Below are 27,227 nucleotides of genomic sequence, written 5' to 3'. Positions count from 1 at the left end.
GTGGCAAAGCCACCATGTATATTATTTCATACATGTCACTCTTGATTCATTGCCCATCCCGGTACACCGCTGGAGGCATTCATATAGAGTCATATTTTGTTCTAGTATCGAGTTGTAAATAAATAGAAGTGTGATGATCATCATGAATAGAGCATTGTCCCAAAAAAGAGAAAGGCCACATAAAAAAGGAAAGGCCCAAAAAAAGAGAAAGGCAAAAAAGGCCAAAAAAAGAAAAAAAAGAAATAAAAAGGGACAATGCTACTATCCTTTTTCCACACTTGTGCTTCAAAGTAGCACCATGATCTTTATGATGGAGAGCCTCTTGTTTTGTCACTTTCATACAGTAGTGGAAAATTTTCATTATAGAACTTGGCTTGTATATCCCAACAATGGGCTTCCTCAAATGCCCTAGGTCTTCGTGAGCAAGCAAGTTGGATGCACACCCACTTAGTTTCTTTTGTTGAGCTTTCATACATTTATATATAGCTCTAGTGCATCCGTTGCATGGCAATCCCTACTCCTTGCATTGACATCAATTAATGGGCATCTCCCTAGCCCGTTGATTAGACATGTCAATGTGAGACTTTCTCCTTTTTTGTCTTCTCCACACAACCCCCATCATCATTATTCTATTCCACCCATAGTTCTATATCCATGGCTCACGCTCATGTATTGCGTGAAAGTTGAAAAAAGTTTGAGATTACTAAAGTATGAAACAATTGCTTGGCTTGTCATCGGGGCTGTGCAAAATGAGAGCATCTTGTGTGACGAAAATGAAGCATGGCCAAACTATATGATTTTGTAGGGATGAGCTTGCTTTGGCTATGTTATTTTGAGAAGACATAATTGCTTGATTAGTATGCTTGAAGTATTATTATTTTTATGTCAATATTAAACTTTTATCTTGAAACTTTCAGATCTGAACATTCATGCCACAATAAAGAAAATTACATTGAGAAATATGCTAGGTAGCATTCCACATCAAAAATTCTGTTTTTATCATTTACCTACTTGAGGACGAGCAGGAATTAAGCTTGGGGATGCTTGATACGTCTCCAACGTATCTATAATTTTTGATTGTTCCATGATATTATATTACCCGTTTTGGATGTTTAATGGGCTTTACTATAAACTTTTATATTATTTTTGGGACTAACCAACTAACCCAAGGCCCAGTGCAAATTGCTGTTTTTTTGCCTGTTTCAGCGTTTCGCAAAAAAGGAATATCAAACGGAGTCCAAACCGAATGAAACCTTCGGGAACGTGATATTTGGAACAAACGTGATCCAAAGGACTTGGAGTGGACGTCAAGAAACAACCGAGGAGGCCACGAGGTAGGGAAGCGCGCCTGCCCCCCTGGGCGCGCCCCGCACCCTCGTGGCCCCCTCGTGGCTCCACCGACCTACTTCTTCCTCCTATATATACCCATGTACCCCGAAACCAACCAGGAGCACCATGAAACCCTATTTCCACCGCCGCAACCTTCTGTACTCGTGAGATCCCATCTTGGGGCCTTTTCTGGCGCTCCGCCGGAGGGGGAATCGATCACGGAGGGCTTCTTCATCTACACCATAGCCTCTCCGATGATGTGTGAGTAGTTTACCACAGACCTTCGGGTCCATAGTTATTAGCTAGATGGCTTCTTCTCTCTCTTTGGATCTCAATACAAAGTTCTCCTCGATCTTCTTGGAGATCTATTCGATGTAACTCTTTTTGCGGTGTGTTTATCGAGATCCGAGAATTGTGGGTTTATGATCAAGATTATCTATGAACAATATTTGAATCTTTTCTGAATTCGTTTATGTATGATTGGTTATATTTGTAAGTCTCTTAGAATTATTAGTTTGGTTTGGCCTACTAGATTGATCTTTCTTGCCATGGGAGAAGTGCTTAGCTTTGGGTTCAATCTTGTGTTGCTCGATCCCAGTGACAGAAAGGGAAACGACACGTATTGTATTGTTGCCATCGAGGATAAAAAGATGGGGTTTATATCATATTGCTTGAGTTTATCCCTCTACATCATGTCATCTTGCCTAATGCGTTACTCTGTTCTTATGAACTTAATACTCTAGATGCATGCTGGATAGCGGTCGATGTGTGGAGTAATAGTAGTAGATGCAGGCAGGAGTCGGTCTACTTGTTGCGGACGTGATGCCTATATACATGATCATGCCTAGATATTCTCATAATTATGCACTTTTCTATCAATTGCTCGACAGTATTTGTTCGCCCACCGTAATACTTATGCTATCTTGAGAGAAGCCACTAGTGAAACCTATAACCCCGGGTCTATTTTCCATCATATAAGTTTCCAATCTATTTTTACTTTGCAATCTTTACTTTCAATCTTTATCATCAAAATACCAAAAATATTATCATCTCTATCAGATCTCACTTTTGCAAGTGGCCGTGAAGGGATTGACAACCCCTTTATCGCGTTGGTTGCAAGGTTCTTATTTGTTTGTGTAGGTAGGAGGGACTTGCGTGTGGCCTCCTACTGGATTGATACCCTGGTTCTCAAAAACGGAGGGAAATACTTACGCTACTTTCCTGCATCACCCTTTCCTCTTCAAGGGAAAAACCAACGCATGCTCAAGAGGTAGCAAGGCTAAAGGTCACATGAAAATGGTTAGCTTATGGCCAAGACATCCTACATTGCACATGAGTGCATTCAGGATTTCTCAAAGCGAGCAAGTCTTAATAGTCAAAGACTGGAGCAAAATTGTGAAGGATCGCAGAGAAGTACTAGGGGCGGCAATCAGAAGCACAACCCACAATTAGGAGACAGGTTCATCTGCATGCTGCAATATGATGAAGCAGGAGTGCTACACATGTTCTATGCTATTTTACCTGAGAGAGAGCAGCATGAGTGATTAGCTAGCTAGAATGAGTTTGAAGATGATAATGTGCTACACTATGATTATGATGATTAAATAGCTAGTTGGTGGTAATGACTATGATGATTATTATTACCTAGTGTTGGCGGTGATTAGATAGCTACACTATGACTATCATGATTAAATAGTGTTGGTGGTAATGAGTATGATGATTATTAGCTAGTGTTGTTGGTGATGATATGATGCAAGAGTTTTTATATTAACATGATGTTGATGTTGATCATGATTATCATGATGATTTGTTATGATGATCATGATTAGTTATTATATCATAGTTGGAAGGAACACGGATTAGATTCATGTGGATGGATCAAAAGTGACCAAAAGTTGAATTAGTAGGATTGTCATCCTAATTCAACTTTTGATTCATCCAAATGAATCTAATCCATGTTTCTTCCTCACAATGATATATTAATTCATCATGGATATAATGATATAACTACCTCTTAATTGGTACTGTATCAAAATTTGTATAACGGCGAATAAATACACTAAAAAGGAAAAAAAAAGAAAAACAGAATAGTGGTAGTGCGGGGCACGAAAAACGCTACTACTAGTTAGATTAACAGTAGCGCTTGTATGGAAAGTGCTACTGCTAAGTAGCTATAACAGTAGCGAGGGTAGGAACGCGCTACTACTAAGTGTTAGGTGTAGCGCCGTATCAGTAGCGCGGTACCCCGCACTACTGATAGCCCTCAGACCCGCGCTACTGCCAGGCTTTTCCCTAGTAGTGAAGAGAAGGAAGAGAGGGAGCGAGAAGTCTTCTTTGCTTCACACGCGTGCTGGGTAACCAAGATAGGCTAGGGGGAGTGGGCACTGGGCGCAGCCATTAGCCAGCGTGGCCGGCGGGAGAGCACGGGTGGTGTGGGCTAAGGCTGGTCAATGGAAGCTCCTTTAGTATGAATTTTGAGAGTGACTTTAACTATTAATAAGATTAATAGTATATGAGATGTGTAATCTGAAAGTGCAATCATGCCCTTAATCTTGTTTTGATGTTGATGACAACATACATATATGGGACTAATCATGTTTCTCAAGTATATCTCAGGATTAAGTCTCAAGGGCGTGTGTGGATCACAACTAGGGTCAAATGCATATCATTCAAATATCGAAGATACAAGAAAATAGCTCTCGTTTACAGCTTTGTTTCTTGAGTATAGGGATCCCGCACTATTAAGAGGGGATCGTTGGATCTAGTGAAAGATTTGCTCAAAACCCACAAACTCTATTTTCACCGGACGTCCGATACTCTACGGACGTCCGGTCCCTCACAGCTGACCGGACGTCCGGTTCTCCACGGTCGTCCGGTGTTTCTTCACAGAACGATATTTACGGATATCCAGGCCTCTCTGGACGTCCGGTTGCCGGATGTCTGTTTTTCTCCGGAAATATACACCTTCTCAACAGAACATGATTTACAGATTTCCGGTTTCTCCGGACGTCCGGTCTCCGGACGACCGGCATGTCTCGGACGTCCGATGGCTGTGTACTGTGTCGTGGCATGTGGATTCCCAGCGACCGGACGACCGATGGTTGTCGGACGTCCAGACATATTTGTGCCACCGGACATCCGGTCCTGTCCGGACGTCCGATCTCTATAGTGCACTGAAGTGGCTCAAATGGTTACTTTTCCACTTCCACTATATATAGCCTTCTTCCTTCCACGGGATAAGGTTGACCATTCACTTTGAAGCTTTCTAAGAACACATCTCACTCCCTCTCTTGCCTCCCTACACCAAATCCTAGATCCTCAAGGGATTTGGGAACATTTGAGAGAAGTTCTCCAATCAGGTGATAGATCCACTCCTTCCCCTCTTTGCACCAAAGGAATTTGTGATTTGAGCAAATCTTGAGCTTTTCTCCATCGTTCTTGTTACTCTTGGAGGTTGGAGACTCCTAGGCGGTAGGAGTCATTCGGAGAGGAATCAACCATTGTGATTACCCCCGGAAAGTTTGTGAGGGTTCGGAGACCACCCCAAGGTCTACCACTAGTGGTTGAGAAACGCCTTCGTGGTGTTGTCTCAAAGGGAGAATAGGATGAGCCTTCGTGGTAACATCCACCTCTCTAACGGTGACGTAGCTTCCCTCCAAGGAAGTGAACATCGGCATATATCCTCGTCTCCCGGAGTTGCGGTTATTCCTAACCCTAACTCTCTACTTGTGGTTACTTGTCTCTTAGCACTTACTTATATCATATTGTGCTTGCTTACTTACATACTTGTGTTACTTGGTTATCTTGCTTAGCTCTTAGCATCACTTGCAATTGTTAGGCTCACTTTCATATTCCGCACTATTGCCTAAAATTGCTAAGTAATAATTAAAATTTGTAATTGTACCTATTCACCCCCCTCTAGGTCCATCTCGATCCTTTCAATTGGTATCAGAGCCTTGTGCTCTATTCTTGTGGCTTAACCGCCCTAGAGCGAGATGAACCCCGATGGGACCCCCTTGTTGCAGATCTGAAGAATGCGGGTGCGGCTTCCACGGAAGTCAAGACCTTCACTTCAGAGGATCTGGAACGAGATCTTGCTAAGCAAAAGGAGGAGCATGATGCCTCTCTTGAGGCCTTGGTCCAAATGAGGATAGCCTCACTAACCTCGACGCTTGCACCATCCTCTGGTGATGCGGCCTCGAGGCCAGCTGTGCCTATTCCTTCACTTGGCCAACAACCTCCTAGCAATGAACACTCCAGTGTTCCTTGGCTTTATGCAAGACCTCAAATAGAGAAACCTAAGTATAATCCTCAAGGCAAACCTCCTTTACTTGATGAAACTACCGATTTTGCTTTGTGGAGAGTTGCTATGCAGGACCATCTTCGATATGGAAATGATGAGATGTTGGAGATCTTGGAGTATGGATACCAAGCTGTTGACCCGAAGAATCTTACACCAAGAGAGGTGTATGACAAGAATTGCAACGACACAGCAACCATGTGCATAAGAAGAGGTATGACCGACAAGCAAAGGAGACCATACATACATATCACAAGTGCCAAGGAATTATGGGATACCATTGTGAGAACCAAGACCGGTACTTCCACTCTCCGGCTTGCTCAATATGAAATTTCCAAGGGGCAATTGCAAAACTTTTGTATGGAGAAAGGTGAAACTCCCAAGCAACTTCTTGAGCATCTCATGACTCTCACCGCCGACATCGAGTCATGTGAATGTGACAAGACACAAGATGGATTCAACTTGACTAAGAGATTTCTTGTGGATAAGTTGCTTTACGCTCTTGCTCTGTATCATCATCAAATGGTGTGGGACATAAGACAACACCATGGATTCAAGGAAATGACTCCGGATGACATCATATCCACCTTCCAACTATTTGAAGAGTCAAAGGAAAATGCTACAAAACATCTTGCCATGCATGGTACCTCAACATCAAAAATCAATCTTGCATTGAAGGCAAAGCATGTATGTGAAGAAGAGCAAAGTGAAGAAGAAGAAGATGATGATGATGGTGATGAGATTGAATCTGATGAGGGCCCTTCATATGAAGACATGGCTCTCTTTGTCAAGAAGTTTAGCGCAGGAAAATTCGAAGGAAGAGATTCCAGAAGAAGAAAGTGAGAAAATGCTATAACTGTGAAGAAACCAATCACTTCTCCAACGAGTGTCCTTATGAGAAGAGAGAAGATAAACCAAGGTTTCCCAAGACCTTTCCCAAGAAGAAGTTGGCAAATCCTTTGAACTCCAAGCTCAAGAAGAGAGATGGGAAAGCAATGGTTGCTCAAGAAGAATCTGATCCGGATGATGTTAGTGGTGTTGCCGGAGTTGCTCAAGATTCTCAAAACACGTTGAGGCTAGTCAACAAGAGTGGTGATGTTGTCACCTACAACTATATGAAGGACTACAAGGGCAACACTCACAAGTGCGTAATGGCAAAGGCCGTGGTAGAAGATGGAAAGGACCAAAGCTCTCTTGACAAGGTCAAGGTAACTCCACAATCAAATCCTCCTCTTTTCACTCCTCCTACTCCTAGTGATGAGTATCTTGATGCGGAGGATAGTTATGAGGATGATGATATAGATGATCCTATGCTTGCTAAACTAAATAAGTTCATGTGCTCCCTCAAAGGAAAGAAGCTCACTATGTTTCGTATGCTTATGGAGATGGTGAGTAAGCACACCATCACCATTAAGGAACTCGAAACCCTCGTCACCGAGGAAAAGGAAAAATATGAAATCCTTGAGCGGAAAGTCCAATATGAGGAAGCACGAAATGATGAACTATGCTTGAAAATTGGTGCAAACATTGATGTTCATACTAAAGATCTTGCCTCCTTGAAAAAGGCTATTGACTCTTGCGAAGAGTTGATGAATGATAAAAGTAAGCTTGTGAAGTCTAATGCTTCTCTCTCTAAGGATTGTGAGCTCCTATCCGTGTCCCTCAAGACTAAGGAAGAAGAGCTCACCCTTCTTACAAAGAGTTTTGAGACACTCAAGCTTACTTATCTTGAAACTCTAGCCAAGGCTTACTCTTCTCCTATTATCAATGTTGATGCTTGTACTACTAACTCTAGTAGTGATCTAGCATCTATTCTTGAGGAGAATCGCTTTCTCAAGGCTCAAATCGAGAAAGGTCTCATGACATGTGCTCAAGGGCAAAAGAACCTTAATGAGGTATTGAGCCAACACAATGAGGTGTTTGCCAAAGAGGGACTCGGGTTTGACCCAAGCACAAGCAAGAAGAAGACGTCCTCTCAAAAGTGCACCACCCCTCTAAAAGAAACTTTTGTACGAGAAGGGCACAAGGAGAAAGGTAAGGTTGTTAGTGGGAAGGCCACAAGGGGCATGCCCACTCTCAACAAGCCAAAAGAGTTCATGCCTCCATCCTATGTACTTCGTAAGACTAAGGATGGAGAAGTTTATGCAAAGTTTGTTGGTCCTCGAAATGCATTCCGTTTTATGCTATTTGGGTCCCTAAGACCCTTGTGACTAACTTGAGAGGTCCCATTGCAAAATGGGTGCCTCTAACCAAGTCATAATTGTGTGTAGGTTGCCTTCTCCGGTGGAGTAAAATGGGTGATTGATAGTGGATGTACCAATCATATGACCGGAGATAGCAAATTGCTCTACGATTTCATGGAAGCTATTCAACCATTTATGAGCATTATGTTTGGTGGAGGATCAAAAGGACAGGTACTCGGGTTGGGCAAGGTGGCTATCACAAATGACATGTCTCTTGCAAATGTCATGCTTGTCCAATCCCTTAAATACCATTTGCTTTCTGTTCGCCAATTGGCTTCTGTTGGTTATGATACACTCTTTGGACTAACGGATGTGAAAGTCTTTAAGAGAGATACTCTCGAAGTGGCCTTTGTTGGAGAGTTGGATGGCAACCTTTACACGGTTGATTTCTCGAAAGAGAGCACATTCCATGCAACTTGTCTAATGGCCAAGGCCGACAAGGGGTGGCTATGGCATCGCCGGCTAGCCCATGTCGGCATGAGAAATCTTCAAGATCTCTTAAAGGGTAACCACATCCTTGGACTAACAATGTCTCTTTTGAGAAAGATCGTGTGTGTAGTGCATGCATAGCAGGGAAGCAACATCAATCAAAGCACCCACCCAATAATATAGTGTCTACTTCAAGGCCTTTGGAGCTCCTTCATGTGGATCTTTTTGGGCCTCCTTCATGGGATAGTCTTGGTGGGAAAAAGTATGGGCTTGTCATTGTTGATGATTACTCAAGATATACATGGGTCTTCTTCCTCAAATCCAAGGACGAGATGAAGATCACCTTCATTGATTTTGCCAAGCAAGCACAACGCAAGTTTGACAAAGAAATCTTGGCAATAAGAAGTGATAATGGATCTGAGTTCAAGAACTACACCTTGGAATAGTTTCTTAGTGATGAAGGGATTGAGCATCAATATTCAGCTCCATACACTCCCCAACAAAATGGTGTAGCAGAAAGGAAGAACCGCACACTTGTGGAGATGGCAAGGTCCATGTTGGATGAATACAAGTCGCCACATAGTTTTTGGGCCGAGGCTGTCAACACCGCATGCCATGCATCAAACCGGCTCTTCCTCCGCACTATATTGGAAAAGACTCCATATGAGCTCCTAACTGGGAACAAGCCAAATGTCAAGTACTTTCGTGTATTTGGGTGCAAATGTTTCATCCTCAGCAAAACAGAACGGTTAGGAAAATTTCAATCCAAAACCATTGAGGGCATATTTGTTGGCTATGGATCAAACTCTCACGCCTATAGAGTCTACAACAAATCCAATGGATGTGTTGTAGAAACTTGTGACGTGGTGTTTGATGAATTTAATGGCTCCCATGGGGAGCAAGTTGATCTAAGTGATGTAGGTGAAGAAGATTCCTCTCAAGATATTTGACCATGGGTGTTGGTGCACTTCTTCCAATGGAACAAGAACCTCATGATGATGAAGAAGAAGATGGAAGCTTCACGCATCATCAAACTACTTCAACACCCATACCACCACAAGCTCCTATTGCTCAACCAATGCCCGTAGACCAAGTACAAGATGATGATCAAGTTCCTCTTCATGATAATCATCAAGAACAAGATCATCCTCAAGGGCAAGAACAAGAAAGTGCAATCATTGATGATGAACCTCAACAAATGCAATATGAAGAAGAATATCTTCCACCACACATTAATGATCCATATGTTGAGGACGTGGATGATGGACATGAAGTTGAACCTCGTGAAACTCTTACCTCCATCATGCCTCGAGTGGCCGGTCGTGTTGATGTTGACAAAATTCTCACTGGCATATCGGAAGGTAGAGTCACTCGTAAACATTTGACAAAATTTTGTGCTCACTTCTCGTTTGTGTCTAGTGTTAAGCCTCTCAAGTTACAAGATGCATTGATGGACAACGATTGGCTCGTTGCTATGCAAGAAGAGTTGAACAGTTTTGAACGCAACCAAGTGTGGTCATTAGTCAAGAGGCCAACTACCGAGCACAACGTCATTGGAACAAAGTGGATTTTCAAGAACAAGCAAGATGAGAATGGTGTAATCATCCGTAACAAGGCAAGGTTAGTGGCACAAGGGTACTCACAAGTTGAAGGTTTGGACTTTGGTGAGACCTTTGCCCCCGTTGCCCGTCTTGAATCCATTCGCATCTTACTTGCTTATGCTGCTTTCAATGGTTTTACATTACATCAAATGGATGTGAAGAGTGCTTTCCTTAACGGTCCTCTACAAGAAGAAGTATATGTATCACAACCACCTGGGTTCGTTGATCCCGATCACAAAGACTATGTGTATAAACTTCATAAGGCTTTGTATGGCCTCAAACAAGCACCTCGTGCTTGGTATGATCATCTTAAGAAGTTTTTACTCGATGATGGTTTTGTGAGAGGGGTGATCGATCCCACTCTTTTTACTAAGAGGGACAAGGGTGATTTGATCTTATGCCAAATCTATGTAGATGATATCATTTTTGGTTCTCCTAACATTCATTTGTGCAAGAAGTTTGCGGCTTCCATGACCAAGAATTTTGAAATGTCACTCAATGCGGATTTGAAGTTCTTCCTCGGATTTCAAATTCAACAATTTCAAGAAGGAATTTTCTTGTCTCAAGCAAAATACCTCAAGGATATCTAGAGAAGTTTGGCATGTCTGATGCTAGTCCATGTAAGACACCCATGCCAACCAAAATTGTACTCACTGAAGACACAAATGGTATTCCTTTCGACCCATCTATTTACCGCTCTATGATTGGTTCATTGCTTTATCTTTGTGCATCTAGACCAGACATCATGTTTAGTGTATGCATGTGTGCTAGATTTCAAGCTTCCCCTAGGGAAAGTCATCATAAGGCGGTTAAGCATATTCTTAGATACCTTGTTCACACCCCAAAGTTGGGTCTATGGTACCCCAAGGATGCTAAGTTTGATCTCATTGGGTACACGGATGCGGATTGGGCTGGAGACAAAGTGGATCGTAAGTCCACCTCCGGCGCATGTCAGTTTCTTGGACGCTCCTTGGTAAGTTGGTCCTCGAAGAAACAAAATTGTGTTGCCCTCTCCACCGCAGAAGCTGAATACATTGCAACCGCCAGTTGTGCCACTCAATTACTATGGATGAGGCAAACTTTGAAGGATTACAGTATCACCTATAGACATGTGCCTCTTCTATGTGATAATGAAAGTGCATTCAATATTGCCGAGAACCCCAAAGATCATACCCGCACCAAGCATATTGATATTAGGTATCACTTCTTGAGAGATCATGTGGAGAAGGGTGATATTGACATTTCTCATGTTGGCACAGATATGCAACTTGCAGATATTTTCACCAAGCCATTGTACGAAGCAAGCTTTTGTCAACTTAGGCGTGAACTTGGTATCTTGGAGCTTGACAATATTATGTGAAATCTAGTACCCATTCATGCATGAACTTAATGTCGTGTGTTGATGTAGGCATATATTTAGGGGGAGACACTCAACTCATGGGTACTCTCACCCTATACAATGCATAAATAGAACAAACACTCTCAAAGCTACCATGTTATTCTAACTACGGTGCTTTACAATGATGGAGCAGTGATTATGCACCCAAAGTTCAAATTCTTGCGGTGCCATGTCACATATACTCAAACATGGGTTAGATCGGTGTGATCTATGTTTGGTGCTGTTGTTGTATTGACATAGGATACTCACTACTTGACATTATACTAATTCATCATTGTCATCATCATCTCCTACCCTTGTCATCATCTCCATTGTCTTTTACAGAAAAATTTATGTGTGCCGGTCGTCCGGTACTGTCCGGACGTCCGTCAAAAGCCTTCTGGTGCCCTCAGGCCGGTCGTCCGGCCTATCCGGTCTTCCGATAATTTTTCCCCTGGCCCAGGAAACGGACGTCCGTAGAACTTCGGTCGTCCGTAAAAAGCTTTCTGTTACACTCAGTCCAGACGTCCGGTCTATCCGGTCGTCCGTTAGTTCTTCCCCTGGCTCAGGCACCGGACGTCCGTAGGACTCCGATCGTCTGGGACTTTCTCGGGCACATATATATAGCGTGGGGTGCGGTTCGGGTCATTTTACCCTAATACTTTCGCTCCCCACCGCCGCCGCCCCTGTCTCCCGGCTCCTCGCTGTGGCCACTCGCCGCTCGTGCCCCTCGCCGATGCCACATCGCTCAGGTCGCCCCAGTCCCCTGGGCGGCCCCTTGCCTGATTCGCTCCGGTCGCCGTCTTCCTCCGCGTTCTTCACTCCGAGGTAGCACCCATCTCTTCTCCCCTCGTCCATCGATTTTTCGATCTATGGTGGGGGTTGCTGATTTGGGTCTTCCTCCTCCTCTAGGTCGAGATGCCCAAGACCAAGCACTTTGCGCGCAAGCAGGTCACCGGTGGGCCATCTCGTATGTCTCGTCGTGGTGGCTCCGATGACTCACAGGAGCGGGCTCGTCCTCGGAAGCGTGCCGCCCGCCCTCATAGCTCTACTAGCAACTCCTCTTCGGAGGACTCCGACTATGAGGATGAGTTGGATGATTTGGAGCAGCCCGAGTTTGTCGCTGTTCGCACCTCCGCACCCAAGCCGGGTACTCGCCGTCCCACCTTCAAGCCTCCTCCTCCTCCGGTGCAACCTCACGGTGATGCTCGTCATATCTCTCTTGAACCTCCTTTATCACTCGGCCGCCACGCTAAGCGGTTCAACGAGGTTCCCATTGCTTCCTATCTTAAGTTGCATCGTGATATTGATCAATTTACGGTTGCTCGTGACTCTCGGGACAATCATTTTCGCACTAATGTCCAAGCTGACATTTTTACCACTGTCATCATTCCTAAGGGTCTTTCTCTGCATTTGTGCATTGATTTAGAGCATATTCGTACTCATCCGGAGAAATATTCCGGGGCTATTGAGCTCATTGAGTCGTCCAATCTTGCTGCTCCATTTGCATTTCAACATGACTTTAACCAAGCCGCCATTCATCAATTCCATGCCACATGTTTCTTCGGTCCAAATAACACTGTTACTTGGATGACCTCCGACACAAAACTCTCGGCTTCCTATTCTCAATTTGTTGCTGCCCTTGGTTTTCCTGACACCGGGTTCAAAATTCACAATGATGACCCCGAACATAGACCCAAGGGCACTGATGCATGTGCTGATGTTATCAAACCCATAGCAGAACTGACTGATGAGGAGAAACATAAGGGCTTTAACCAACTCTCCATTTGGCGCTCTCCTTTCTTCATTATCTATCAATGTGTCATTCGCACCATTTATCCTAAGATGGGTGACAAGGGCTCTTGCAATAGCTACTGCATTGATCTCATGCATCACCTTTATGCGGCTCCGAAAGGGAAGATCAATGTCCCTCATTTTCTGTGGCATGAAATTCGCCTCACTTCTCTCCAGCACAAGCGAGCCTTTCCTCATGCTCACTTTCTTCAGGCATTCATCGAGATTGTGGCTCCATTTCCTATTGCCCGCACTCATCTGCATGAGCGATGGGTCATTCCTATTCACATGGCAGATGATTATGTTCCCAAGGACTCTTCCTCTTCTGCTCATCCATGCCGCACTACTGCTAGCATTCCTCGTTCTGCTCCTGCTGCTCCCTCCAGATCTGCACCATTTGGTCGCATTGCTCGCTTTCTTGGGAAGGCTCACTCTGCCTTGATGAAGGCTGTTACCTTTAACTGCTCCCAAAATCACGATGTTGTCACTCGCCTGATCACCTCCAAGAATGCTCTGAAGGATCGTCTGAGAGACTCCGGGGCTTACGATGTGAGTGATGATGACCATCTTCTTGATGCTCCCTCTTCTGACTTTGGATTTCCTTCGGGTCCTGAGTGGTCTGATTTCTTTGACGAGGCCGGTGGTAGTGGTGCACATGATGACCATGATGATGCTGGGCTCTGATGATGATGATGCGGTTCTGGTTGCTCCTCTTGGCACCCTTTTGGGTACTTGATGCCAAGGGGGAGTAAGCACTTATCCTCTTAGTACTGTAATATGTGATATTAGCTTGTATCGAACTATGTTATGTATCGTACTATGAACCTTGTTATGGCTATTGTTGCTTTATGATTCTATGATGTGAGTGATGCACCTATTTATGGTATTATGGTATCATGTGTTACTTGAGATTTGGGTGTTTTGGTATCATACTGAGGGGGAGATCCTCTCATGCCTACTTGTAATAGTGCACATAGTTAGGGGGAGCTCCGCAACAAATCCTTTTCGATATTCAAAGTTTTTTTTATATATTTGAGAAGTGCATGTATGTTGTCATCAACTACCAAAAAGGGGGAGACTGAAAGTGCAATCATGCCCTTAATCTTATTTTGATGTTGATGACAACATGCATATATGGGACTAATCATGTTTATCAAGTATATCTCAGGATTATGTCTCAAAGGCCATGTGTGGATCATGACTAGGGACAAATGCATATAACTCAAGATCGGAGATACAAGACAATAGCGTTGACTTTGTTTACGGTTTGTTCTTGAGTATAGGGATCCCGCACTATTAAGAGGGGATCGTTGGATCTAGTGAAAGATTTGCTCAAAACCCACCAACTCCATTTTTCATCGGACGTCCGGTACTCTACGGACGTCCGATCCCTCTCAGCTGTCCGGACGTCCGGCTCTCCACGGTCGTCCAGTGTTTCTTCACAGAACGATATTCACGGATGTCCGAGCTTCTCCGGACGTCCGGTCGCCGGATGTCCGTTTTCCTCCGGAGGTCCGACACTTTCTCAACAGAACATTGTTTTACGGATTTCCGGTCATCTACGGACGTCCGGTCACCGGACGACCGAAACGTCCGGACGTCCGTTGGCTGTGTGCTGATTCGTGGCTTGTGATCTCCAGCGTCCGGATGACCGATGTCTGTCGGACGTCCGGACCTATCTGTGCCACCGGACGTCCGGTCCTGTCCGGACGTCCGACGTCTCCTATGCACTTGAGTTGCTCAAACGGTTACTTTTCCACTCCACTATATATAGCCTTCTCCCCCCACGGGATAAGGTTGACCATTCACTTTGAGCTTGCTAAGAACACATTTCACTCCTCTCTCTCTTCCTACACCAAATCCTAGATCCCAAGGATTTGGGAACATTTGAGAGAAGTTCTCCAATCAAGTGATAGATCCACTCCTTCCCCTTCTTTGCACCAAAGGAATTGTGATTTGAGCAAGTCTTGAGCTTTTCCCCATCGATTCTTGTTACTCTTGGAGGTTGGAGACTCCTAGGCGGTAGGAGTCTTTCGGAGAGGAATCGACCATTGTGATTACCCCTCGAAAAGTTTGTGAGGGTTTGGAGACCACCCCAAGGTCTACCACTAGTGGTTGAGAAACGCCTTCGTGGTGTTGTCTCAAAGGGAGAATAGGGTGAGCCTTCGTGGCGTTGGTGTGCCTTCGTGGTAACATCCACCTCTCTAACGGTGATGTAGCTTCCCTCCAAGGAAGTGAACATCAGCATATATCCTCGTCTCCCGGAGTTGCAGTTATTCCTAACCCTAACTCTCTACTTGTGGTTACGTGTCTCTTAGCACGACTTATATCATATTGTGCTTGCTTACTTACATATTTGTGTTACTTGGTTATCTTGCTTAGCTCTTTGCATCACTTGCAATTGTTAGGCTCACTTTCATATTCCGCACTATTGCCTAAAATTGCTAAGTAATAATTAAAATTTGTAATTGTACCTATTCACCCCCCTCTAGGTCCATCTCGATCCTTTCAGTCATATGTTAGTACCAAAGTTAGCCTCGAAAAATGCATTAAACTCTACATAGATGGATACAAGGAGTATGATACTCCCATTGTGACAAACCTAAGGAGGCAGGGGGAGGGGACCGACCATCTGGCATGTTCCAGACATCGAGAGGCATCGGCGGGTGCGCGGGAGAGGGTCGAGGTGGTCGGGAGCTCGGAATGGGTCCTGCTACAGTACCATGCAAATGGCCGACATAGGGATTTTTAAAAGGATGGAAGCCTATCTGTACTTGATCACAAAAGGTTTGAACAATGTCTATGAGGTAGAGGAGCTATGGGAGCCTTGCAGAAAATGAAAATGAAAGAGAAAGGGAGGCTTGCCATTGCTGAACAGGGAGAAAATTGGAGGGTTTTATCCCTTGCAATCATTGAGCTAGAGCTGGGAAAAATTACTAGAGTAAACTAGATAGGTGAGGAAGCTGTGGTAAAAATTTGGGCAAGACGGAATTGTTTTTGAGTTCAAAACAGTGATGTTAAGAATGTTGTAGGAACGGTTGTAGACCTATTTGAACTAATCTCTCCTTAGAGAAATTTCACATGCATGAAGAGGGAGGGGAAATGAAGCTATAGGCATTTTGTGGAATTTTCTGAAGAGTTTGCATATAGAAAATATTCAAACCCTAGGTTCGGACAGATATTGTTTTTGGATGATTTGCTCAATATAATGAACATGACCATGTGGTGAATCTCACATGTATGGACAACATATATCCTATGAGCTTCCTTAAAGTCTCTCAAACAGTTTTGAAACAGAAAAATATTTTTAACCTATTAAAGACCATTTCTGGCCTTAACAAAAAAGCCTTTAAATAAAATACTACAATAGTTTTAAAATACTATTTCCTGGTTTTGGGAAATATTATAACTAATGGAATTCAAATATAATTGTTGAATTTTTTCGTGAGCGTAAATTAAGTACATGTAGTTCAAGGCTTATTTCAGGGGTTTTGGAAAACCTAAATTAAAGAAATACTTTGTGACATTTTATGACCTATATACATGTCATGATGATTAGGAAGAACTTCATCTCAAGGGGTGGATGTATGAGAGTAGGCGGATTCATATGAATGATGAGCACAGTCAAACAACAACAAATTCAAATCAAATCAAAGATCCAATCAACACAGAAGTTTTTTTGGGTCCAATTTCTTGAGCTTTTATTATTATAGTGATGTGGTACAAAACACTGTGTGTGACACATACCCGCGTACCCGCATACCATATACTAGTTCCTTCCAAGAGGTAGGTCCCATGTGTCATTCATTAAAGGAAAGAAAACTAGCCGTTTTACCCTAGGCAGCCCAAAATCCCCTCCCCTTACCCATGTGCATTATCTTGTTTAAATGTGTTGCTTTTATTTTTTGAACCCATGATTTTGTCCCTAATTTTGTTGATCTTACTATATAGTCTACTTCGGGCGTGTTCGGATGTCCTCTAGCTTCACAAAACTTCACATATCCAACTTCTCTTCGCGACTTCTAACTCCAGGCAGCGATCTCAGATGTGTTCGGCTGCATCAGCAGCTTCTCCGGTGCTGCGGCCCGGCTAGGAGAGTTGTGGCCTTGTACGGTGCAGACTGGGCCAGCTGGAGGCAGCCCAATTAGGGCCTATAGGTGCACAGCGAGGCGAGGGAGATCGCTCCTATAGCGATAGGTTCTATTTCTCAAGCGTACTCAACGAACCTGTATCTTTAGCGGTGGCAGGATGTTGTAAATAGGGTGAACTCCAACTTTTCCAATCCGTGGAGCTGGGCCTTCCTCGCTCCGGATTTTTCCACTAGGATCGACCATAGCTTCGCGAAGGATATCAAAACACACCCTCTATCATTTCGAAGTAGGGGCTGCAGAAGTATCTTCAATAAGAAAAATAGAGAAAATCGTGCCCTCTGCTTTGTCTTGTAATTGGGGAAAATAAGAAAGAACTGATGTGAATGTTTACTTCAGTTACACACTACTCATCCATGAATTTAACTGGACATTGTTTAGTGTCATCTAGTTCATGATTATTGCTATCCACTTTGGAAAATTAATACTCCTACCATTTTCTTATTCCATCTAAAATGTTGATGTATATATGCTAAAATGCAGTGTATATATACGGAAATGCTAAAAAATACATTATGATGTGTGAATTGGATAAGGTGACCGAGATAAGTATTTTTACCCATGGGTATTTTCCGCACCCGGCCAGATATGGGTAACAGTTTAAAATCTGAGGTGCGGGTAGGTGTCCGAGTTTGGACAAAAAATATTGGGATGGCTACGGGTTTGGACGACCATTACCGGTTTACCAGCACCCAAACCCAGCGGGTGCTTAGGTTGAGGAAGACTTAGGGCTGGAGCAGCAAGGAACCACGGAGAGGTGGTGATCGTTGTCGTTTTGGGTACAACTAGTCAATTTTTTATCAGATCAGAGAAGGAGTATACGCCTCAGATCAACATAAGTAGGATCATGCACACCATTATCGAAAAAGGGTTTTCCCCACTTTGTATTACAAAACAACCAACACCGATCACATATAAATTACTGGAGCGAGTAGCATAACAAGCCTAAAAGAAAAGAGAAAGAACAAAGAAGAAGAAACAACTGGCAACAACTCGACAAAGCACGGATGACCCGCTGATACGTCTCCAACGTATCTATAATTTATGAAGTATTAATGCCATGTTAACAACAATTTTATATGGTTTTGGTATAATTTGCATGGAACTAACCCGGGCTGAGGTTGTTTTCAGCAGAACTACCGTGGTGTTGTTTTTTGTGCAGAAATGAAAGTTCTCCAAATGAGCTGAAACTTTTTGACAATTTTTTTGGAACAAAAGAGGCACTAGAAGCTTCATGGGGGGGGGGCAGAAGCTGAAGGAGGTGAGCACAACCCACCAGGGCGCGCCGGGAGCCCAACCTGTGTGTAGGTGTATCGTGCTCACCTCGAGGCCCATCTTCGCGTGAAACCGGCGTCAAAAAATCCTATAAATACAAAAACCCCCAGAAATAACCCTAGATCGCAAGTTTCGCCACCGCAAGCCTTTGTAGCCATGAAAACCCAATCTAGACCTTGTTCCTGCACCCTGCCGAAGGGGGAAATCATCACCGGTGGCCATCTTCATCATCCCGGCGGCCACCATGATGAGGCGGGAGTAGTCCACCCTCGGGGCCGAGGGTTTGTACCAGTAGCTATGTGTTTAATCTCTCTCTCTCTCTCTCTCTCTCTCTCTCTCTCTCTCTCTCTCGCGCGCGCGCGCGTTCTTGAGATGTCATGATCTTGATGTATCACGGGCTTTGTTAATATAGTTGGATCATATGGTGTTTTCCCCTCTCTGTCTTGTTGTGAATTGAGTTTTCCCTTTGAGATTTTGTTCTTATCGGATTGAATACTTTTAAGGATTTGAGAACACTTAATGTATGTCTTGCTATGAATACCCGTGGTGACAATGGGGTATCATATTGATTCACGTGATATATGTTTTGGCACTCAACTCGCGGATTCCCGAGGTGACATTGGGGTAATCTATGCATAGGGGTTTATGCACGTTCTTGTCTTTGTTTCTCCGGTGGAAATCTTGTGGCACTCTTTGAGGTTCTTTGTGTTGCATTGAGTATTATGAATCTGAAATCATTTGGTGTTATCTTAGTACGAACTCTTGATAAATTGATCGGAGAGGATAACTTGGTGTTATTTTAGTACGAACTCTGGATAGATCGATCAGAAAGGATAACTTGGTGTAATTTTAGTACGAACTCTGGATAGATCGATCGAAAAGGATAACTTGGTGTTATGTTAGTACGAACACTTGGATAGATCGATCGGAAAGAATAGCTTCGAGGTGGTTTCGTACCCTACCAACAATTTCTTCTCATGTTCTCCGCTAGATAGAAACTTTGGAGTGATTCTTCATCGCACATTGAGGGATGGTTATATGATCCAATTATATTAGCATTGTTGGGAGATTGCACTAGCGGAAGTATGGACCCTAGGCCTTGTTTTCAAGCATTGCAATACCGTTTGTGCTCCGTTTTACCAATTGCTACCTTGTTGTTTTTTATTTCTAGATTATAAAAATATATTTCTACCATCCATATTACTCTTTTATCACCATCTCTTCAGCGAACTAGTGCACCTATACAATTTGCCATTGTATTGGGTGTGTTGGGGACATAAGAGATTTCTTGTATTTGGTTGCAGGGTTGCTTGAGAGAGACCATCTTCATCCTACACCTCCCACGGATGATAAACCTTAGGTCATCCACTTGAGGGAAAATTACGACTTTCCTAATATGATGAATATCCAAGAAGGACGATATAATAAAAACTTTCATATAGATCGTTGGATATGATAAGTTTGATTCCTTGCAAAAGTTTTGCGATATGGAGATAGTAATATGTGAGTCATGTTGGTGAGTAATTGTGCTTTAGTAGGAAATATTGGTGTTAAGGTTTGTGATTCCCTATGCAAGCACGAAAGTCAATAGTTGTGCAATCAAATTACATCCTACTTGTGGTGCATTATTTTGGTGTTAGTTATGCTTAATGCTCGTTTATGTGAATTTTTGTTTCTTGGTTGGTTGCTTCTCAATCTATTTGCTAGCCTTTCCGTGTACTAAGTAGAAATACTACTTGTGCATCCAAAATCGTTAAACCCAGTTTTGCCATATGAGTCCACCATACCTACATATATGCGGTGTTTCCGTGTTGTTCCAAGTAAAGTTGTATGTGCCAACTCTAATTTTCAAAATAAAATTCCTTTTTGTGTGCCTCTACCGCTCATGAAGCGGCAGGGGGTGGCCAATATTTTCCATGCTAGATGCGTTATTCTCCAGATGAGTGTGTATTCACTTGTCATTGCACGAGAGTGTGGCAAAGGTAACTGATCGCTCTCTGGCTATAGCGCCAGAAAAGCTCCTGTCTGCTAGGACTACGTCGGCATTTCCCCCAAAGAGGAAGGGATGATGCAGCACAACGACGGTAGGTATTTCCCTCAGTGAAGAAACCAAGGTTATCGAACCAGTAGGAGAACCAAGCAACACAACGTAAACAGCACCTGCACACAAATAATAACACCTCGCAACCCGACATGTTAAAGGGATTGTCAATCCCTTTCGGGTAACGATGCCAGAAATTGGTAATAGATTAAAATAATAGATCGCAAATAAAATAAAGTGCAGCAAAGTATTTTTTGTATTTTTGGTTTAATAGATCTGAATAAAAATGCAAAGGAAAAGTAGATCGCAAGCAAATATATGAGAAAGAAGACCCGGGGGTTGTAGTTTTCACTAGTGGCTTCGCTCGAGAAAGATAGCAAACGGTGGGTGAACAAATTACTGTTGGGCAATTGATAAAATATCAAATAATTATGACGATATCCAGGCAATGATCATTACATAGGCATCACGTCCAAGATTAGTAGACCGACTCCTGCTTGCATCTACTACTATTACTCCACACATCGACCGCTATCCAGCATGCATCTAGTGTATTAAGTTCATGGAGAAACGGAGTAATGCAATAAGAACGATGACATGATGTAGACAAGATCTGTATATCTATTGCGTTAGATATAGATCCCATCTTTTTATCCTTAGTAGCAACGATACATACGCGTCAGTTCGCTTTCTGTCACTGGGATCAAGCACCGTAAGATCGAACCCACTACCGGGCACCTCTTCCCATTGCAAGATAAATAGATCAAGTTGGCCAAAAAAACCCAAATATCGGAGAAGAAATACGAGGCTATAAGAGATCATGCATATAAGAGATCAAAGAAACTCAAATAACTTTCATGGATATAAAAAGGTACTCCCTCCTTCCATCTATATAGGGCCTAATGCGTTTTTTAAGACCACCTTTGACTATTGACAAGATTAATAGTACATGACATGCACAATGTGAAAATTATATCATTGAAAGCTCCTATCACACACGAATTTAACGGTGTGCTTTGTGTAAGTTGCATGTCATATATTATTGCTCTAATATTTGGTCAAAGTTAGCCTCGAAAAACGCATTAGGCCCTATATAGATGGAAGGAGGGAGTATGACTGATCATAAACTCAAAGTTCATCAGATCCCAACAAACACACAGCAAAAAGAGTTACATCATATGGATCTGCAGGAGACCATTGTATTGATAATTCAGCGAGAGAGAGAGAAAGCCATCTAGCTACTAACTACGGACCCGAAGGTCTACAAAGAACTACTCACGCATCCTCGGAGATGTTGGGGAACGTAGTAATTTCAAAAATTTCCTACACACACGCAAGATCATGGTGATGCATAGCAACGAGAGGGGAGAGTGTTGTCCACGTACCCTCGTAGACCGAAAGCGGAAGCGTTAACACAACACGGTTGATGTAGTCGTACGTCTTCACGATCCGACCGATCAAGTACCGAACGCACGACACCTCCGAGTTCAGCACACGTTCAGCTCGATGACGTCCCTTGAACTCCGATCCAGCCGAGTGTTGAGGGAGAGTTTCGTCAGCACGACGGCATGGTGACAATGATGATGTTCTACCGACGCAGGGCTTCGCCTAAGCACCGCTACGATATTATCGAGGTGTAATATGGTGGAGGGGGGCACCGCACACGGCTAAGAGATCAATGATCAATTGTGTGTCTTTGGGGTGCCCCCTTGCCCCCGTATATAAAGGAGCAAGGGGGAGGCCGCCGGCCAAGGAGGAGGGCGCGCCAAGGGGGGGAGTCCTACTCCCACCGGGAGTAGGACTCCTCCTTTCCTTGTTGGAATAGGAGAAGGGAAGGGAGAAGGAGAAAGAAGGAAGGGGGCGCCCCCCCCCCTCCCTAGTCCAATTCGGACTAGTCCATGGGGAGGGGTGCGGCCACCCTTTGGGGCCTTTCTCTCCTTTCCCGTATGGCCCATTAAGGCCCAATACGAATTCCCGTAACTCTCCGGTACTCCGAAAAATACCCGAATCACTCGGAACCTTTCCGAAGTCCGAATATAGTCGTCCAATATATCGATCTTTACGTCTCGGCCATTTCGAGACTCCTCGTCATGTCCCTGATCTCATCCGGGACTCCGAACTCCTTCGGTACATCAACACACATAAACTCATAATATAACCGTCATCGTAACGTTAAGCGTGCGGACCCTACGGGTTCGAGAACTATGTAGACATGACTGAGACACCTCTCCGGTCAATAACCAATAGCGGAACCTGGATGCTCATATTGGCTCCCACATATTCTACGAAGATCTTTATCGGTCAGACCGCATAACAACATACATTGTTCCCTTTGTCATCGGTATGTTACTTGCCCGAGATTCGATCGTCGGTATCTCGATACCTAGTTCAATCTCGTTACCGGCAAGTCTCTTTACTCGTTCCGTAATACATCATCCCGCAACTAACTCATTAGTTACAATGCTTGCAAGGCTTATAGTGATGTGTATTACTGAGTGGGCCCAGAGATACCTCTCCGACAATCGGAGTGACAAATCCTAATCTCGAAATACGCCAACCCAACAAGTACCTTTGGAAGAACCTATAGAGCACCTTTATAATCACCCAGTTACGTTGTGACGTTTGGTAGCACACAAAGTGTTCCTCCGGTAAACGGGAGTTGCATAATCTCATAGTCATAGGAACATGTATAAGTCATGAAGAAAGCAATAGCAACATACTAAACGATCGAGTGCTAAGCTAACGGAATGGGTCAAGTCAATCACATCATTCTCCTAATGATGTGATCCCGTTAATCAAATGACAACTCATGTCTATGGCTAGGAAACATAACCATCTTTGATCAACGAGCTAGTCAAGTAGAGGCATACTAGTGACACTCTGTTTGTCTATGTATTCACACATGTATCAAGTTTCCAGTTAATACAATTCTAGCATGAATAATAAACATTTATCATGATATAAGGAAATAAATAATAACTTTATTATTGCCTCTAGGGCATATTTCCTTCAGGAGAGGCACCAATGGAGGTGGTGAACCCCATCCGAGATGGTGTGTAGATTGGATCTGGTGGTTCTGGACTCTGCGGCGGCTGGATGAATATTTCGTCGACGCTTCTAGGGTTATGGTATTTTTGGGGTATTTATAGAGCAAAGAGGCGGTCCGGGGGGCACCCGAGGTGGGCACAACCCACCAGGGCGCGCCTGGGCCTCCTAGCGCGCCCTGGTGGGTGTCCCCTCCTCGGGACTCCCCCCAGGTGCAACCAGGGCCCAACATGTTCCTTCTAGTCCATAAAAAATCTCCGTAAAGTTTCGTGGCATTTGGACTCCGTCTGATATGGATTTTCTGCGATGTAAAAAACACGAAAAAACAGGAACTAGCACTTGGCACTATGTCAATAGGTTAGTACCAAAAAATGATATAAAATGATTATAAAACATCCAAGATTGATAATATAACAGCATGGAACAATTAAAAATTATAGATACGTTGGAGACGTATCAGTAATAGGGATGCCCAGTCCCGAAATGCAAAAAAAATATTTTGTCAAATAATAAATTCCTTGGAAAGTGTTGGTATGGAAGGCACCCGTGGATACGGCTAGCCATGGATTGTGAAATAATGGTGGAAAAAGGAATAAACTTTATTTTATGTTTGGGAACCGCCTATGATGTATCTAGCATGGAAAGTATTGGGAACTACTCGGTCGTTTTCTTTGACGGCAAAAGCATGCCTCTCAAAATATTTTATCTCTCAATTCAAGCTTTGAGCTCTGGCACCTCTACAAATCTGCGCTTCCCTCTTCAAAGGGCCTATCTATTTACTTTATGCATTTTTTATTTGAGTCTCCATCTTCTCTTATAAAGCACCAACTAGGGAGCACTATGATCATACCTGTGCATTGGATGTAGCTAATATTCAAGTGTGTTTCATGAATGGATCAATGATTGAGCATAATGGGCTAGGGATAGCTTTCTTTATCGTTGATATTTTGAAAGACATCGTTGCTTGTTAGTATGCTTGAGTATTGATGTCTTCATGTCAAATTATAGACTATTGCTTTGAATCATTCAAGTCCAAATGTCCATGCTACAAAAGAAAGAGTATATGATGGATATGATAGGTAGAATTCCACAACAAAAATTCCGCTTTCAATTGCTACTTGATCATGATGAGTTTTATGAGAAAAAGTTGTTGTTATGATGCTAGGAAAAGTGATTGAAATTATCATTGATCAAACTTATGCACTATGCTAGCATCCATACAACATAAATTATTTCTTTTATCATTTACCTACTCGAGGACGAGTAGGAATTAAGCTTGGGGATGCTGATACATCTCCAAAGTATCTATAATTTATGAAGTATTTATGCCATGTTTACAACAATTTTATATGGTTTTGGTATGATTTGCATGGAAGTAACCCGGACTGACGCTTTTTTTCCAGCAGAACTATCGTGGTGGTGTTTTTTGTGCAGAAACGGAAGTTCCCCGAATGAGCTGAAACTTTTTGACGTTTTTTTGGAACAAAAGAGGCACTATCCCACCAGAGCACGTCGGGGGCCCAACCCGTGTGCAGGTGTATCGTGCTCACCTCGAGGCCCATCTTCACGTGAAACCAACGCCAAAAAATCCTATAAATACAGAAACCCCCATAAATAACCCTAGATCGGAAGTTCCGCCACCGCAAGCCTTTGTAGCCATGAAAAACCAATCTAGAACCTGTTCCGGCACCCTGCCGGAGGGGGAAATCATCACTGGTGGCCATCTTCATCACCCCGGTGCCCACCATGATGAGGAGGGAGTACTCCATCCTCGGGGTTGAGGGTTTGCAGCAGCAGCTATGTGTTTAATCTCTCTTTGTCTCTCGTGTTCTTGAGATGTCATGATCTTGATGTACCGTGGGCTTTGTTAATATAGTTGGATCATATTGTGTTTTCCCCTCTCTATCTTGTTTTGAACTGAGTTTTCCCTTTGAGATTTCGTTCTTATCTGATTGAATACTTTTATGGATTTGAGAACACTTTATGTATATCTTGCTATGACTACACGTGGTGACAATGGGGTATCATATTGATTCACTTCATTATATGTTTTGGCACTCAACTCACGAATCCTGAGGTGACATTGGGGTAATCTATGCATAGGGGTTGATGCACGTTCTTGTCTTTGTTTCTCCGGTAGAAATCTTGTGGCACTCTTTGAGGTTCTTTGTGTTGGATTGAGTATTATGAATCTGAAATTATTTGGTGTTATCTTAGTACGAACTCTTCATCGATCGATCGGAAAGGATAGCTTGGTGTTATTTTAGTACGAACTCTGGATAGATCGATCGGAAAGGATAACTTGGTGTTATTTTAGTACGAACTCTGGATAGAGCGATCGGAAAGGATAACTTGATGTTATTTTAGTACAAACTCTTGGATAGATCGATCGAAAAGAATAGTTTCGAGGTGGTTTCGTACCCTACCAACAATTTCTTATTATGTTCTCCGCTAGATAGGAACTTTGGAGTGATTCTTCATCGCACGTTGAGGATGGTTATTTGATCCAATTATATTATCATTGTTGAGAGATTGCACTAGCGAAAGTATGGACACTAGGCCTTGTTTTCAAGCATTGCAATACCGTTTGTGCTCCGTTTTACCAATTGCTACTTTGCTGTTTTTTTATTTTCAGATTATAAAAATATATTTCTACCATCCATATTACACTTTTATTACAATCTCTTCGCCAAACTAGTGCACCTATACAATTTGCCATTGTATGGGTGTGTTGGGGACACAAGATATTTCTTGTATTTGGTTGCATGGTTGCTTGAGAGAGACCATCTTCATCCTACGCCTCCCACGAATTGATAAGCCTTAGGTCATCCACTTGAGGGAAAATTGCTACTGTCCTACAAAACTCTGCGCTTGAAGGCCAACACGAGTCTACAAGAATAAAGTTGCGTAGTAGACATCACCCGCCACAGTTGTGCCCTCCGGGATCAACCCACCACAGACCAAGGCTCTGATCTGCCGCGTACCAAGCAGCACCTCCAAGAAGGGATGCGACGCCGCCGACGCTGCTGCTCGGACGTGTCCTAGAGTTTCCCCCAGCACACGGAAGATAGTGGGGGATAGATACCTCTGACACCCTCCAAGAAGGGATGGCGGCACCCGTAGGTGTCACCGCATTGGAGCCAGAAGAGCCGGCAAGGGATTTTTTCCCGCACTCCAAACCCCACTGCCCAATCGAGCCGGAGCCAACCAACCACCTCGACCCCGACTAGCATGCGCCACCACGGTCTTGACACCACCCACACCACCTCACTGAGATCACCACCATGAGGCCAAGAGGAAGTAGAGAGATGAAGTAGGCGACAGGAGTAGCAACACCGGAGCTGCGCGGGAGGGAACTACCTCCACCACTCGTGCGGGAGGCTCGTGCCTCCAGCACCGTTGTGGTCGCCATCCGGACGCGGCAGCAGGGCATACCAGGCCACCCCTGGCCCGGCCAAACCGAAATCGGGCCCCCTGGCCACGTTATACCAGGGCAGTACCAGCGCCTCCAGCATCCACCCGCCCATCACCGCCCACCCCCCCCCCCCCCCCCGCCTCCCGGAAGCCACGCTGATGACCCTCCCAGCTGCTGGCCCGCCCAGACCCAGATGGGGCCCAAAGGGCCTAGATCTGGGCCAAGCGGG

The 27,227-nt window shown here is 43.8% G+C and overlaps 1 protein-coding gene across 1 annotated transcript in view; it reads right to left on the bottom strand.

Moving 5' to 3' along the window:
* Positions 1-12,138, bottom strand: part of LOC123171432 (uncharacterized) — a 43,223-nt gene extending 31,085 nt beyond the window's left edge. Inside the window, exon 1 of the mRNA XM_044588937.1 lies at positions 11,943-12,138. Coding sequence (XP_044444872.1) covers positions 11,943-12,138 — 196 coding nt within the window. The remainder of the gene's footprint in view (positions 1-11,942) is intronic.
* Positions 12,139-27,227: the final 15,089 nt, after the last annotated feature.

The sequence above is a fragment of the Triticum aestivum genome, chromosome 7D (assembly GCF_018294505.1).
Source record: "Triticum aestivum cultivar Chinese Spring chromosome 7D, IWGSC CS RefSeq v2.1, whole genome shotgun sequence".
In the NCBI taxonomy this organism is placed as follows: Eukaryota; Viridiplantae; Streptophyta; class Magnoliopsida; order Poales; family Poaceae; genus Triticum; species Triticum aestivum.
The sequence above is the reverse complement of the archived record's forward strand: the minus strand, read 5'-3'. Positions and strand labels throughout refer to the sequence as shown.